The sequence below is a fragment of the Triturus cristatus genome, chromosome 7 (genome assembly GCF_964204655.1).
Source record: "Triturus cristatus chromosome 7, aTriCri1.1, whole genome shotgun sequence".
In the NCBI taxonomy this organism is placed as follows: Eukaryota; Metazoa; Chordata; class Amphibia; order Caudata; family Salamandridae; genus Triturus; species Triturus cristatus.
The window spans coordinates 1,701,205,633-1,701,222,261 of NC_140590.1; the positions used below are offsets into that span (position 1 = coordinate 1,701,205,633).

The 16,629-nt window shown below is 48.2% G+C and overlaps 1 protein-coding gene across 1 annotated transcript in view; it reads left to right on the forward strand.

Moving 5' to 3' along the window:
• The window catches only part of LOC146812812 (alpha-2-macroglobulin-like protein 1), a 761,857-nt gene that overhangs the window by 144,295 nt on the left and 600,933 nt on the right, over window positions 1-16,629 (forward strand). Inside the window, exon 11 of the mRNA XM_085615204.1 lies at window positions 2,207-2,374. Within this exon, the coding sequence (XP_085471330.1) occupies window positions 2,207-2,374 (168 nt within the window). The remainder of the gene's footprint in view (window positions 1-2,206; window positions 2,375-16,629) is intronic.

Sequence of the window (16,629 nt, forward strand, 5' to 3'; positions counted from 1 at the left end):
ACTTCAGCCAGCCCTGAAACCTTGCTGAATGAGGTCAAGCAAGTGGTAGTCCTCAATATGTTTTTTTTCCTATTGATTTTTTTCCTATTGATTTTTCTCTTCATATATATGTTTTCGTCCCATACCTTTTGTCAAAACCATACCGTCTGCATTCCCTTGTTCTTCCCTACCAAGCGCACTCCTCTGTTTCCACTGACTGTTGCCCCTCCTAAACCCCACCTTCATTTCCCTAACTCCATTTTTTCCTGCCCGTACCTTCTTTATTGTCGTTTCTCTGATGTGCTTTCGCTTCTCCTGTTTTTTTTCTCTAAATCTCTTCCCTAAACCTCTTTTCCACCTGTTTTTCCACCTCCCCCTGTCACTATCACGTCATTTTCCATTTCTTTTCACTTTTCGTGCAAAATGATAATATGAAATTCCCTCAACTACCTCATCCCGGATGAAACCTTGTCAATTCACACATATGTGTTGTTGCAGTTCTGTAATTATGTTTGTATTAATGACACCGCATTACTATGTATGTTGTGTTGAATAAAGCCCCAGGCCGATCCGGCCAATGTAGGGGGCGAAACACGATTTGGCTGTTTAATTCTTTTGTCGCTTCTGGGATCTATGATCCACCTCTGCTCTGTGTGACTCTGAACCTTAACAGAGTCAAGCATGAAATCTAATATTACGAAAGCAATAAAACTGAAATATTTCCATCTCAAAGAATAATTGTTTTCACTTTTTCCAGCGCTCTCTGAATCTCTGTACCAAAAATGGGGAAGGGGTCGCCCATTGCCAAGGAGACGTGACCCATAAATGATTTGCTCTATTACTGCAGGATTGTTAAAGATCCAGATCCTTTACCCCCTTCCTTTTGGATCACGTAGTCCTCAATATGTTAAGTTGGGAGAGCACACATTGTTAAGGACTTTTGTCTGGAAATAGAGGCTGGTCACAGGTCAGGAGTTGTTCGTGTCCAAAAGGTCCGCTCCTAGTTTCTTAAGGAGCAGGGGGATCTGGCCTAACTTCAGGCAGTCTGGGGCTTCACCTTGTGACAGTGAGGCATTGATTAGTTTGATTCTGAGGAGGGAGATGAGGTGGGTAATTTCCTTGATTAGGGAGGAGGGGAGAGGACCGGAGATGTGGATAGTCAAATCATGTTAGATTTGATTTTGTTGAGTTCGTCTTCTCTGAGTGCCCTGAATTTGTTCCAGGAGGCGCTATTCTTCAGGATCATCGATGGTGGGTGGACAGCTGAATCACGGATTTTGGCCCAAGTGATAGTGTGTGGGGAAGGGACATTGGAGAAAAGTTGACATCTGGAAAGTTAACCGGGGAATGTTCTATCTTCACAATCTTGTCTGTGAAGAAATTAGAGAATTCCTTGCATCTCTTGGATAACCAGATTATGTGGGGGGTAATGTTTGTTGCCTCATGATAGTGACGAGTTTATTTGGGAGGTTTCTGGCCTTGTCTTTTTGGGATCCAAAGTGGAGGAGCGGGTAGTTGATAAACAGTCTATTCCCCTGATTAGTTGTGTAATTTGTTTTTACCGTTAAGGAGGATAGGGAAAAGTAGAGTGGGGAGGAGAGGCCGGGGTGAGTGGGTCTTTGGATAGTGCCGTGGGGTGGAACAGATATGGAACACACGGTGGGTGTGGTTGTGGAAGGGACTAATTTCATGCAGTTGTGTTAGCCTTAACATTGCTTTTTATTGTGGGATATGTACAGTGCATTAAAGAAGCATCTCCTGGTTGAAGAATAGGTGAAGGACCGAAAAGGCTACATACCTAATTAAACATGAGTATTTCATTGGCTTTAGTGGTGCAATTCAGCATCTCCATTATCCAGGTGCCGAACTCTGCCTAAGCGGTTGCTCCTTGTGCCACAGTCTGTTGCCAAGCATTTGTTGTGGGTTACCTTAGTCCAGTAACTGTTGCACAAACTGCATCATGGACCAATTTATGAAGCCAGGAAAAAAGTAATCCTCCTCTAAATTTGCTGAGCAGTAAGCAAGTGAGTTTTGTGGGGAAGCTTACAAAGTTTAAAAAGTAAAACTGTGAAGTTACGTGTTGCTTACTTTTGCACAACCCTACTTAAGACTTTGTATTCCTACAGGAGAAAGGCTCTTAGCAGCAGTCATGGCTCAGTTCACTCTCCCTGCTTTCACACTAATTGTCTCCATGTCTTTTCTTCCCCTCTGCGTTGCGTGGGCGCAGATGAAAATGGAGGGCCCCACTGGCGAACTAATGATGCACTCCACAATCTACTTGGAAATCAAGTATGGCGAAACCAGTATCAACAAAAAGTACACAACAGACAACCTGGGCAGGGTATCCTTCGTGCTTGAGACCTCCCTCTGGAATGACAACGCAGTAGAATTGTGGGTAAGAAGCATCTCTCTCTCATACCTCCCACTTCCTTTCCCTTAGTGCTGTTCTCGCCTCCATCTCACTCCTCACACTGTCTCTCACTCACTCACCCCCCCTTTCTTGCCTTTTCTCTTTCATGCTAGTTAAATGTGGTTTATTGTGAATTATGGGATAAACAATGAATGACATGGAGCAACATTACATGGCAACATAAATTAGGCACACATACAATTCAATAGTCAAGATAATAAACAAATTAAGATCCATAGTGCATCATACAAAGTTGATTTAAAATCCTTTTTGGAGGAACAAAGTGATATGAAAACATCTATTGAGTTGCCAGTGGCTTTTATGGCAGAGTGCTCCCTGCCTTCGCACTCTACTAAGAGACTAGGGGCATATTTACAAGGGGATATCGCCACCAGAATGTCACTTTTAGAGATGCTCTGGTGGCGATATGCCCTACTCTTATTTACAATGGGCCGTTAAGCCACTTTTTGTGGCTTAATGCCGCCTTGTGAGTAAGCCCCCTTTACAGGTATCACTTAGTGTGAAAGGGGCATGCACTGGATGTTGGTGTGGGCATTCCACTGCAACACCCATTGCTTTTGACACTGTCCCAGATTTATAAGGATGTGTAAATCTGAGGCAACGCCAAAAACGAATGCCATGCATTAGAATGGCGAAACAAGGAGAAATGCCTTTATTTCTCCTTGTTTTTGCTTTTTCTATGTGAACTGCATTCTGCAGCACATATAGAAAGAGCAAAATGCAATTAATGATTGTTTATGTGCAGGGAAGTGTCCCTTCCTGCACATGAACAATCATTAAATACTGAAGATTTGCTGCTTCTATGGGTGCTGCATTCTGCAGCACACATAGAAGTAAAAAATAGCCATTAGTGATTGTTTATGTGCAGGATGGGACACCTTCCTGCACATAAACAATCATTCCCTGCAACAAAGGCACCCTTGAACTATGGTGCAAGCGTGCCTGCTTTGGTGGTAGGCAGCAAAAGTTTGCGCCAGTACTAGGAAAAACACAGGGGTGCGCTGTATTCTTGTGAATTCGGCACATCCCTGCATTTTGAAAATGTTGAAGCGCGGGACTGCCAAATTTGGCACAGCTCCACTCTCCGACATCTTCCCGTAGATGTGCCCCATGGTTTCTTCAAACATGCCCCTCTCTTTCAGTACCTTAACCCCTCTTTGAGAGGGCTATAATAACATGCATTGGCAGGACCATATATTTGACTTTTTGTATATCTCAGGTATTAAGAGGCATGTACTGTTTAGGCACACACACACAACGAGCATAAACACGGAAATAATCGACAGCCACCCATTTTTAGGTCTCGCTGAGCCAGCGCATGCGCTACTATGCGATAAATTTAGTGTGTGGGTTTTCAAAGTGCTGCCACAGGCTTTTGGTGGCCTAGCGCTAGCGTTCACACGAGCGTGCACGCACGCAGCCGCCATGTGGGTTTCTGACAAGGCTCATTAAGCCTTGCGTGCCTCAATGAGCTTTCACTTTCGTGCTTGTTTTGGTTCATGTTTAAAAGCGCTTTCAGTAGGCTCCTTTTTAGAATCTTGGCATTCCACACTTTTATGCTTGATTCAAATTAACATTTGAACAGCCCCACTTTTTTCTTTTTTACTCATACAAAAGTATTTATTTTTTAATACATCACTTTAAATAGGGCTGTCGTCAGACTGAATTTAGAGTTAATTTTTTATTTTTTTTCTGTAATGTGTTTGCTTTTCTTAGGTAACTCAAAAGAGGAAATAGTCTGTAGTATATGACGTGAGTTAAAAAGACATGATAAAATAACACGAAGAGAAACAATTGCATTATGGATTTTATCGTAATGAACTAAAGTATGTTAGATTTAGCAAGTTATATTTTTTCTTCTTTTTTTTTTTTTAAAACATAGTTTATTGATTTTTTACACAACCACATATAAAGCCTTACACAATTTGTTTCACCATACTTCCTGCAAATTAAGCACAAGCCCCCCGCCAATCATACAATACCTAAAGCAGGGTCAAAAAAATCCCTCCCGGTCTATACAACGCATAAACCAATAAACTACCTAACAAAACCTCCACCCTTAAACACTATGAAACTTCTAGATTACCTCCCCCTCCCTCAGTCCTCCTCAGCAACGCATGCGGCCATCTATGCCCTCTAATATCGTACAGCCCAAGGAATACCAATGTGTCGAGTTATGTGATGTGCCCAGTTTGCTCAGGGGTCGTCCCCTCATCCCCGGTTCGGTCGACTCCATCCGCGCCTGGCTCATAATCTCGCAGTGCCTGCACTAACGCCTCCCACGCAGTTGCCGCCTCTAGCGCCTTATCATCGTTTCGCCTATGAGCCCATTGATACCGCAGCGCGCCCTCGCTGGTGGCCCATTTAAGAAATTCCCCCTTCCATCTTTTACTAGTGGGGCCCACTGTTGCCTTCCACCTCTTTGTGATTTCTCGTTTTTCAAATATAAGTCCCATGTCTATGAATTTGCTCGTGATTTTAGTTTTGGGCGTGTGTGGGAACCAGTGCAGTATACTAACAGCCATATCGAACTCCAGCCACTCCTCCGTCACCTCATTCAGGGTATCTCCCACCTCCTTCCAGTAAAGCCCTAGCGCTGGGCAAGACCACAGCATATGAGCCAGTTCCACCCCAGTTCTCAGGGATCTGGGACATGCCGCCTCCTCAACTTTAAAATATTTCTGGATTTTTCCAGGCGTCAAGTATGCTCTGTGGAAGTTATATTTTTTCTTAGATTGCATATTTACATACAATATTAGTCGAGTGAGCTCTTGCACACTCCAGGGTTCGGTGTCTAAGCAATCACACTATTTTTTTTTATGCCCCTAACGATGTTGCTTTTTCTGCCAGTTCTTCTGTTGACATCAAGCACCAAACCCTGACCCCTGTGTGACAGTGAGCACAATAAAACTTCATAGGGCTCCTGTTTGCAGAGTTCCGAACCCTCACCCCTCCCGCCTACTCATGCAAACACAGCTGCTTCTCAGAACCTTTTAAGCAGTGATACAGTCGCCATGCTACCCTGCCTGAACAAGCATTGGCATAGCCAATAGGTCTTGCCTTTGGGACCTTATGTGTTTAGCCATGCAACTGTTGATGTTGCACCAACGATATTGTGCTGCATAATTAAATACTTATAAGGTCCCAAAGGCGAGACATATTGGCTATGCCAATGCTTGTTTACATAGAGGTCACCGTAACCCATATCAACAGGCGTCAATACATACAGACGAATAGTCATACAAAACCTGTTTGGTGTATTAGGTGGCAGTGTGACGTGCATAAGGGAGGCACAGGGCGAGGTGCAGAAGACAAGCACAGGTTGATGTGCACCAGAGAAGCTCAGGATGATGTGCAGAAGAGGAGCTCAGGGTGATATGCAGAAGAGGAGCACAGGGTGATGTGCATGAGAGGAGCACAGGCGATGTAGAGAAGAGGAGCTCAGTGTGCCATGCATCAGTGAGGTACAGGGTGATATGCAGAAGAGGAGCACAGGATGATGTGCAGAAAAAGAGCTCAGCCTAATGTGCAGAAAAGCAGCTCAGGGTGATGTGCAGAAAAGAGGAGCACAGGGTGATGTGTGGAAGAGGAGCTCGGGGTGATGTGCAGCAGAGGAGCTCAGGGTGATTTTTTTAAACGTGTTTTTATTGCAGAATTAAGAATGAGAACTCCATAATAGCGACTTGTGCCCACAAGGTATCTCAGAGCCCCCCCATCATTGTAGTGCTGTACACAGCCATTCAGCCCACATCCCGGAGGCCGGGCGGCACATCGTTACAATCCTCTGAGTATCCTAGCTATCCTGTCACAGAAGAGCTGGTCAACCTCCCAGGTTAATATCTGCTTTTTACCCAACCGCCTCAGTCCCCAGCCATCCGTCCTTATACTGCTGCAACACCCCAATAACTCCCCCCCACCCTACCCACCCCCCCATTACTGCTGGCGTGGGCCCCGATCGTGGGGTCTAGCATACTGTTTCTACTGCTATCGGTTGTTCGCCTGTAGCTCCTAGGCCTCGTGGAACCACGCCCTCCCGGTCTTCCTGCTCTGTGCTCTCCAGCCGGTAGTCCTTCAGAGCCTGTACTATCAGCTCCCATGCCCTCACCCATTCCAATCCCTTCTCATCCCCCGCCCTGGTCGCCTGTCGCCTCCTAAGCACACTCTCACAGCTAGCCCACTTCAGCAACTCAGCCATCCATCTCCCATACGACGGACCCTCCCGGGATTTCCAATGCCATGTAATTTCCCTCTGGGCCAGCATGAGGCCCAAGTCAATGAATTTACTCGTCACTTTCGTCTTCACTGTGTGAGGGAATGTAGGAGAGTAGGGTCTGCTTTCTATGTTCACCCCCACTTTTTGCTTTTGCTTTACTGGTTTTCGACTTAGATGTGGCTGTGGGCCTGCCAATCAGACCCACAGCCCTGCTGTTCTCTCTCTAAATTAATACTATGTACTTTAGGTGCATAACCCATTTGGATAGGATCACCTTATTGGCCCCTGTACAGTGTACCCTAGGTACCCAGGGCATAGGTGTACCCTAGGCCTACCAGGGGCTGCAGCATGTATTATGCCACCCCTGGCCTGGCCTTCCATTTTGACACAACTGGCTGATCACTCAGCTGGGGCAAGGTCGTGTAATCACCCCTTGCTTAGGTGTAGTATTCCTATACCTAACTTTCATATAGACACATGGGTACCTATCAGTCACTCCTATGGCAGGCCTTAACAATCCTGGAGGCAGAGTGCTTGGTAACATGTGAGATGGTGCTCTAGCATGAGCTGAGCCTGTCTGCAGCTTTCGGAACCATGTCCTTAGAGCTGTTCTATGATATAGCCTACCATATACTCTTAAAGTGCCTTATAATCTTAGACGGTTATGGTAACTATGGTTTGGCTTTATCGAAACATGTCGTGTAAGGTGTCTAACACTGTGGAATAATACCCCCATGCCATTTCTGGACATGAGAATATTATTCCCCCCTTCTAGAGGGAGAGACATGTTAAAATCATACTTCACTGTTAGCCTCTGACCAAAGCCTCAGCATCACAAAATGGATGCTGCTGCCACGACACAAGTCTGACCTCCTGCAGCTGGGAGTGATCCCAGCCAGGGAGGCCTGGACAATAGGTTTCCTGCTTGGGGAGGTGCTAGCACCTCCCCAGACAGCCTTTAGTGTATTGGGGCAGGGTGGGCTGAAAGGAATGAGACATGCCTGGGGCACACAAGGTGTTCCTTGCATAGTCCAGTTCAAACCGGTGCTGGGGCACTCCAGCCCCAGCTCTGGCGCGAAACTGGACAAAGGGAAGTGGGTGTAACCACCCCCTCCCAGGTCCCACCCATAAGGCGTGACCTAGCAGGTATCCCAGCCCCCCAGATTAGTATAAGAGTGGGAGTTGGGCCTCAAGACTTTAGATTATCCTGAACCTGCAATCTTGAACAGAAACTCTGGACCTTCGACATTCGACGAAAGAAGAAGACTGAAGAATCTCCCTTGTGGCCAAGGAGTGGCTACCCTGTGCAAACAGGCACCATCAAGAGACTACCCTTTGCTTTGTGAACGTTCCACGAGGAACCGACTGCAGAGCCCGACCAGAGCCTTGACTCTCAGACTTCTCCGACCCTCATCCACATCTGCAGCAGAGCTGAGATCCGTGGAGGCGACGAGCGACGTGGGACCGGCTACCTGGAAAAAGTGGCTAGTAACTTAAAGCGCAGCTTCTGAGGTACCCTCGAAGTTGTGCACCGGGGATTGAGAAGCCCCACCCCCAAGCACCATCTGCACCGAAGACCAGCCCCCCACACTCAACGAGTCCTGCGTGGGGCCCTTCAGCATTTTCCTGCTTGCCGCGTCTGTCCGGTTGCTTGCCCGCTGGCTAGTGGCCTTTGTGACGACGCATCCTGAAATCTTCTGCGCTGGTTTGGCTCCTCCAGACTGGCTCCCGCTTCTCTGCAAAGAAGAAGCACCCCAGACCTTCCTGGTCTGCTCCTGAAGCAAGTCCTCCGTTCTTCGTGGGTTCCGCTTGCCAAGGCTTGGTGAGTCCTAGCCCAGCTGCGACGCCGCCGACAGCAAGAGCCTTCATGGGACAGCTCGCCTCCTGGTCCTGGTCGTCCTCGACACTTCCTGGTCCTCCTGGCTGCAGCGACAAGCCTCACCTTCACCTGCAACTCTTCACGACATCATCTGGTTCCTTCCTGGTTCCACGTGGTCACTGGCTAGTGACCTTGACTCTGTCCCCTCTGCTTGCAGGTCTCTTCTCTTCTTGATCCCAGCCTTGGGATCCACCGGACACTCTTCACTGACTGCCTGTCAGCATCTTTCTTCAGGCATCCATAGGAGTCGACGACGAAACCCGACGCAACTTCAACCCTATGCACCCGCAGCCTGTGGGCTAGGTAACTTGGGTACTCCGGTGCTCATCAGGATAGGGACTATCCTAGTGTCTAAGTTTCAAGTCTCAACTTCCTAGCTACTCCGGAAGTGTCCTAAATCTATCTATTTCTAAACTGTACTATTGCTAGTGACTTTTACGCATTACGCGTGAGTGTTTCCACTCTGCATACGAATCCCGTGGGCCTCCCACTTCCTAACTGTTGCTAGTGCAGTGTAGCCCCAGCGATTCCCTAGGCCTAGGCCTATTCTATTTCCGTGACAGTGGTCCTTATACCACTTACTTAGTATATGGTTTGCGTGGCCCCTAGGGCCTAACTGTATTACTTACCTGTGTGACTTAATGTATGCTTAAATAAGACTGTGTTGTACTTACCTCTAATCTCATAAAGAGTGCTGAGGGTTTGCTTAGAATAAATACACTTTATTTTATATATATATCTGTTGTGGTGTCCTTTCATTTGGTATTCAAGGGATTATATATGGTATCACAGCTGGCTTCACATGCCATTCAGAGTTTAGCCTAAGACTGCTCTTGTCCATGCTACCACTAGGATAGCTGGTCTATAAGGTTGACTTTACAACCAATCACCATAAGGGTATTTGGACTGATATAAGGTGTACACTATAACTAGTGACATCATACATCAGGCCAACTTCTCACATTGGTGAGCAGCGGTTGGGATCTGAGCTTGCTGTTGTAATACCATTGTAATCTTGAGATACTAAATTGAAAGATCACACAGATATTGTCTAGGTACATATTACATAGTTTATAATACTTAAGTCCTACTGGACTTAGTAGTGGTAGGTTGAAGGGAGTAACACACCCTGACTACAACTACTAGAGAGGTTTAGTAGAAACAACTAGAGTAGGTAGGTGCACACACCACACCCTCACTAGATCATGCCTCTGGGAGGAGATCAAGTAGATGCTCTCTCAGGAGGGGCAGGTCTGCAGAAGACCCCCTCTAGATATGATACCTTAACATTCCAGGAGATGAGACATTTGTGTACCTCCAGAGGAATAAAACAGGGTGCAAACCCTACCCTCCTTCAGTTAAGACAGCTCCTAGAGGTGTATGATACTCTTAGGGCCTCTCAGGCAGGTACCCTAGGTACAGAGGAGGGTCTACCCACCACAGAGGAGTCAGATGGGGCTTCAGAGGAAGAGGTAGACAGCCAGGGCCAAGTAGGAAGACTTAGCCAGGCTAACCTAAGCTTACATGGGAGTGTGCATGGGGTCCCCCCATACAGACCCACAAGTAGGCTTTCACAGAGAAGCAGGAGGGACAGATCCCCTTCAAGGGAATCCATCCACTCCCATGTCTCTAGCATCTCTAATGCTTCCTCTCACAGGGGAATAACTTCACCTGAGAGAAAGGAGCATGAAGCCAGAATGAGGGAGGCTAATCTGAGGATTCAGAGGGAAGAACTTGCCCTTGCCAAGGAGAAGCTTGCTCTGGCTAGAGAGCAAAAGTTAAGTGGGTCAGAACCCACTGGTGGCAGCAACATTCCTAGAGATAGAGACAGGCACTATGATAATAGAAACCTGAGCAAGATTGTCCCTCCCTACAAGTGTGGGGATGACATCCACAAATGGATAACTGCTTTGGAGAGGGCTTGCAAAGTACAGCAGGTACCCCAAAGTCAGTGGGCAGCTATCTTGTGGCTCTCCTTCTCTGAGAAAGGAAGAGACAAGCTCCTCACAGTTAGTGATGAGGATGCAGATAATTACACTGTCCTGAAGAGTGCTCTGATTGATGGGTTTGGCCTAACCACTGAACAATACAGGTTGTTGTTCAGGGATACCCAGAAGACACAGACTCAGGACTGGACTGACTTTGTAGATTGTGCCACTAAGGCTCTGGAAGGCTGGCTAATGGGAAGTAAGGTTAAGGACTATACAGGATTGTATAATTTGATCATGAGAGAACAAATACTTAACAACTGTCAAAACCAGCTATTGCATCAATACCTGATTGATTCTGATCTGACTTCTCCCCAAGAATTGGGAAAGAAGGCAGATAGATGGGTCAGGACTAGAGTTAAGCAGAAAAACCAGAACCAGGGCGGTGATCAGAAAAAGGCAGACCAGAAGGGTAATGAGCAGAAACAAAAAGACCAGAAGTCTTCACCAGGCCCCCAAAAGGCTCAGGGGGAGGGTGGTCCCAAAAAGGATAAAAAGAAAGATGGCCAAAAGAAACCATGGTGCAACTATTGTAAGTCCAACTCACATTGGTTTAGTGAGTGCACCAAAAAGGATAAGCCCCCAGCCACCATTGCCCCTAAGGCAACTGTACCCCCTAGTTCAGCTGTAAGTGGTGGTTCCCAGCAAAAGGGTGTAGTAGGGTTAACCCTGGGACCTCAGGAGGATTCTGGCCTAGTCAGAGTACCTACTCAGGCTGTTCTGATCTGTGATGGGGACTTAGCTTTGTCCTCTACTGTAGGCCCCAGTAACCTGGGCAAGTACAGACAGACTCCTTTATCAACCAAAGAATGGCTCAGGCCTACAGGGACACTGGGGCTAGTGTCACAATGGTGACACCTGCTTTTGTGGACCCTGGACAGATCATACTAGGTGAGAATTACCTAGTGACCAACGCTAGCAATGCCACTACCTCCCATAGTGTGGCTATTGTTAACTTCTCCTGGGGAGGGGTAACTGGCCTCAAGAAAGTTGTTGTTAGTTCAGACCTTCCTGTAGAGTGTTTACTGGGCAATGATCTTGAAACTTCAGTTTGGTCTGAAGTGGAGTATAGGACCCATGCAGAAATGCTGGGGATAGATGCACATGTCCTTGCTGTGACCAGGTCACAGGCCAAAAAGTGCAACACTGAACAAGTGCTGGATCCTGAAACTATGGACCAGGCACAACCCAAGAGAAAGAGCAGTAGGGTTAAGGCTGTGCCTTCCCCCCTGCCTCAGGTGGTGGATCAGCCCTCCCAGGAAGATGATTCTGAGAGCCCTGAAGGAACTGTCCTAGAAGAACTTGAAGCTGATCAGGTTGAGTTTCTTGGGACAGGGGGACCTTCAAGGGCAGATCTGAGGCAGGCTCAATTAGACTGCCCCTCTCTTGAACCCCTCAGACAGCTGGCTGCTGCTGAGGCTGCAGGGAATGCTCAAGGTACCCATAGAGTGTATTGGGATGAAGGGCTACTGTACTCAGAGGCTAGAGACCCCAAGCCTGGTGCATCCAGGAGGTTGGTCATACCACTGAAGTTCAGAGGCTTCCTTCTCACCTTGGCCCATGATATTCCCCTTGCAGGACATTTAGGCCAGAACAAGACTTGGGACAGGCTTGTCCCTCACTTTCACTGGCCCCATATGTCAGAAGATACCAAGGAGTTTTGTCGCTCCTGTGTCACCTGCCAAGCCAGTGGAAAATCAGGTGGCACCACAAAGGCCCCCCTCATACCACTACCTGTGGTGGGGGTTCCCTTTGAAAGAGTGGGCATAGATATTGTAGGACCAATGGACCCACAAACAGCATCTGGGCACAGATTCATACTGGTGATAGTGGACCATGCCACCAGGTACCCAGAAGCAATTCCCCTGAGGACCACAACAGCTCCTGTTGTGGCAAGGGCCCTGCTTGGAGTATTCTCCAGAGTGGGCTTTCCAAAGGAGGTCATTTCTGACAGAGGTACCAACTTCATGTCAGGATACTTGACTGCAATGTGGAAGGAGTGTGGTGTTAACTACAAGTTCACCACACCCTATCACCCACAGTGCAATGGGCTTGTTGAGAGATTCAACAAGACCCTAAAGGGAATGATAAAAGGGTTACCAGACAAGCTTAGGCGAAGATGGGACATCCTTTTACCCTGCCTTCTGTTTGCTTACAGAGAGGTCCCACAAAAGGGGGTTGGCTACAGCCCTTTTGAGCTTTTGTTTGGGCATCCTGTAAGAGGACCCCTGTGTTTGGTGAAGGAAGGATGGGAGAGACCTCTCAGACAACCCAAACTAGACATAGTGGATTATGTACTTGGTCTCCGCTCCAGGATGGCAGAGTATATGAAGAAGGCTTCTAAAAACCTTGAGGCAAGCCAAGAACTCCAAAAAGCTTGGCATGACCAAAAGGCTGTACTGACTGTTTACCAGCCAGGACAGAAAGTGTGGGTGTTGGAGCCGGTGGCCCCAGCAGCACTCCAAGACAAATGGTCTGGACCCCACACTATTGTTGAGAAAAAGGGAGAAGTCACCTACTTGGTGGACCTTGGGACTCCCAGAAGCCCCCACAGGGTGCTTCATGTCAACAGATTGAAGGCATATGTTGACAGGGCAGACATGGGGCTACTCATGGCTACAGATGAGGGGCAGGAGGAAGAGAGTGACCCTCTCCCAGACCTGTTGACTCAGAACCCTGATGATGGCTCAGTTGATGGTGTGGTCTTTTCTGACAGCCTCACTGTCCATCAGCAACAGGACTGCAGACAAGTTCTGCAATCCTACAGACATATGTTCTCTCTGACCCCAAGTCAGACCAACTGGTCCACCCATGAGGTGGACACTGGTGACAGTCTGCCTGTGAAGAGTAAAATCTACAGGCAACCTGACCATGTCAGGGACTGCATAAAAGTTGAGGTACAAAAGATGTTGGAGCTGGGAGTCATTGAACCTTCAGAGAGCCCTTGGGCTAGTCCTGTAGTTCTTGTGCCAAAACCTCACACCCAGGATGGTAAGAGAGAGATGAGGTTTTGCGTAGACTACAGAGGTCTCAATGCTGTCACTAGGACAGATGCCCACCCAATACCTAGGGCAGATGAGCTCATTGACAGACTGGCAGCTGCTAAGTTTTTGAGCACATTTGACCTAACAGCAGGCTACTGGCAAATCAGACTAGCTGAGAGTGCAAAGGCCAAAACTGCTTTCTCGACCCCAGGAGGACATTATCAATTTGTGGTAATGCCCTTTGGTTTGAAGAATGCACCTGCCACTTTCCAAAGGCTGGTGAATCAAGTCCTTACTGGGTTGGATGACTATTGTGCAGCTTATCTTGATGATATTGCTGTCTTTAGCTCCACCTGGGAGGATCACCTGGTCCACCTGAGGAATGTTTTAGAGGCCCTGCACAAGGCAGGCCTCACTATCAAGGCCACTAAGTGCCAGATAGGGCAGAGCAAGGTTGTATACCTGGGCCACCTAGTTGGTGGGGGTCAGGTTCAACCACTGGAGAGCAAGATCCAGACCATAAAGGACTGGGCTCCTCCAACTACCCAGACTCAGGTCAGAGCTTTCTTGGGCCTGACTGGGTACTACAGAAAGTTTGTTAAGAACTATGGGTCCATAGTGACACCACTTAATGACTTGACCTCCAAGAAGATGCCAAAGAAAGTTCAGTGGACAGTAAGCTGTCAAAAAGCATTTGATGACCTGAAGCAGGCCATGTGCAGTGCACCTATTCTGAAAAGTCCAGACTACTCCAAAGAGTTCATTGTCCAGACAGATGCTTCTGAGTTAGGTGTGGGAGCTGTTCTTTCACAACTGAATGTAGATGGTCAAGACCAGCCCATTGCTTTTATAAGTAGAAGGCTGACCCCTAGAGAGAAACGTTGGTCAGCTATTGAGAGGGAGGCCTTTGCTGTGGTTTGTGCCCTGAAGAAGCTGAGGCCATACTTGTTTGGCACTCACTTCAAGATTCAGACAGACCATAAGCCCCTCTTGTGGCTAAATCAGATGAAGGGTGAAAATCCCAAACTTCTTAGGTGGTCCATTTCCCTACAGGGGATGGACTTCACAGTGGAACATAGACCTGGGACTGACCATGCCAATGCAGATGGACTCTCCAGATATTTCCACTTAGAACATGAAGGCTCAACTGGTCAAGGTTAGTTTAATGTCCCTAAGTTTGGGGGGGGGTTGTGTAGGAGAGTAGGGTCTGCTTTCTAAGTTCACCCCCACTTTTTGCTTTTGCTTTACTGGTTTTCGACTTAGATGTGGCTGTGGGCCTGCCAATCAGACCCACAGCCCTGCTGTTCTCTCTCTAAATTAATACTATGTACTTTAGGTGCATAACCCATTTGGATAGGATCACCTTATTGGCCCCTGTACAGTGTACCCTAGGTACCCAGGGCATAGGTGTACCCTAGGCCTACCAGGGGCTGCAGCATGTATTATGCCACCCCTGGCCTGGCCTTCCATTTTGACACAACTGGCTGATCACTCAGCTGGGGCAAGGTCGTGTAATCACCCCTTGCTTAGGTGTAGTATTCCTATACCTAACTTTCATATAGACACATGGGTACCTATCAGTCACTCCTATGGCAGGCCTTAACAATCCTGGAGGCAGAGTGCTTGGTAACATGTGAGATGGTGCTCTAGCATGAGCTGAGCCTGTCTGCAGCTTTCAGAACCATGTCCTTAGAGCTGTTCTATGATATAGCCTACCATATACTCTTAAAGTGCCTTATAATCTTAGACGGTTATGGTAACTATGGTTTGGCTTTATCGAAACATGTCGTGTAAGGTGTCTAACACTGTGGAATAATACCCCCATGCCATTTCTGGACATGAGAATATTATTCCCCCCTTCTAGAGGGAGAGACATGTTAAAATCATACTTCACTGTTAGCCTCTGACCAAAGCCTCAGCATCACAAAATGGATGCTGCTGCCACGACACAAGTCTGACCTCCTGCAGCTGGGAGTGATCCCAGCCAGGGAGGCCTGGACAATAGGTTTCCTGCTTGGGGAGGTGCTAGCACCACCCCAGACAGCCTTTAGTGTATTGGAGCAGGGTGGGCTGAAAGGAATGAGACATGCCTGGGGCACACAAGGTGTTCCTTGCATAGTCCAGTTCAAACCGGTGCTGGGGCACTCCAGCCCCAGCTCTGGCGCCAAACTGGACAAAGGGAAGTGGGTGTAACCACCCCCTCCCAGGTCCCACCCATAAGGCGTGACCTAGCAGGTATCCCAGCCCCCCAGATTAGTATAAGAGTGGGAGTTGGGCCTCAAGACTTTAGATTATCCTGAACCTGCAATCTTGAACAGAAACTCTGGACCTTCGACATTCGACGAAAGAAGAAGACTGAAGAATCTCCCTTGTGGCCAAGGAGTGGCTACCCTGTGCAAACAGGCACCATCAAGAGACTACCCTTTGCTTTGTGAACGTTCCACGAGGAACCGACTGCAGAGCCCGACCAGAGCCTTGACTCTCAGACTTCTCCGACCCTCATCCACATCTGCAGCAGAGCTGAGATCCGTGGAGGCGACGAGCGACGTGGGACCGGCTACCTGGAAAAAGTGGCTAGTAACTTAAAGCGCAGCTTCTGAGGTACCCTCGAAGTTGTGCACCGGGGATTGAGAAGCCCCACCCCCAAGCACCATCTGCACCGAAGACCAGCCCCCCACACTCAACGAGTCCTGCGTGGGGCCCTTCAGCATTTTCCTGCTTGCCGCGTCTGTCCGGTTGCTTGCCCGCTGGCTAGTGGCCTTTGTGACGACGCATCCTGAAATCTTCTGCGCTGGTTTGGCTCCTCCAGACTGGCTCCCGCTTCTCTGCAAAGAAGAAGCACCCCAGACCTTCCTGGTCTGCTCCTGAAGCAAGTCCTCCGTTCTTCATGGGTTCCGCTTGCCAAGGCTTGGTGAGTCCTAGCCCAGCTGCGACGCCGCCGACAGCAAGAGCCTTCGTGGGACAGCTCGCCTCCTGGTCCTGGTCGTCCTCGACGCTTCCTGGTCCTCCTGGCTGCAGCGACAAGCTTCACCTTCACCTGCAACTCTTCACGACATCGTCTGGTTCCTTCCTGGTTCCACGTGGTCACTGGCTAGTGACCTTGACTCTGTCCCCTCTGCTTGCAGGTCTCTTCTCTTCTTGATCCCAGCCTTGGG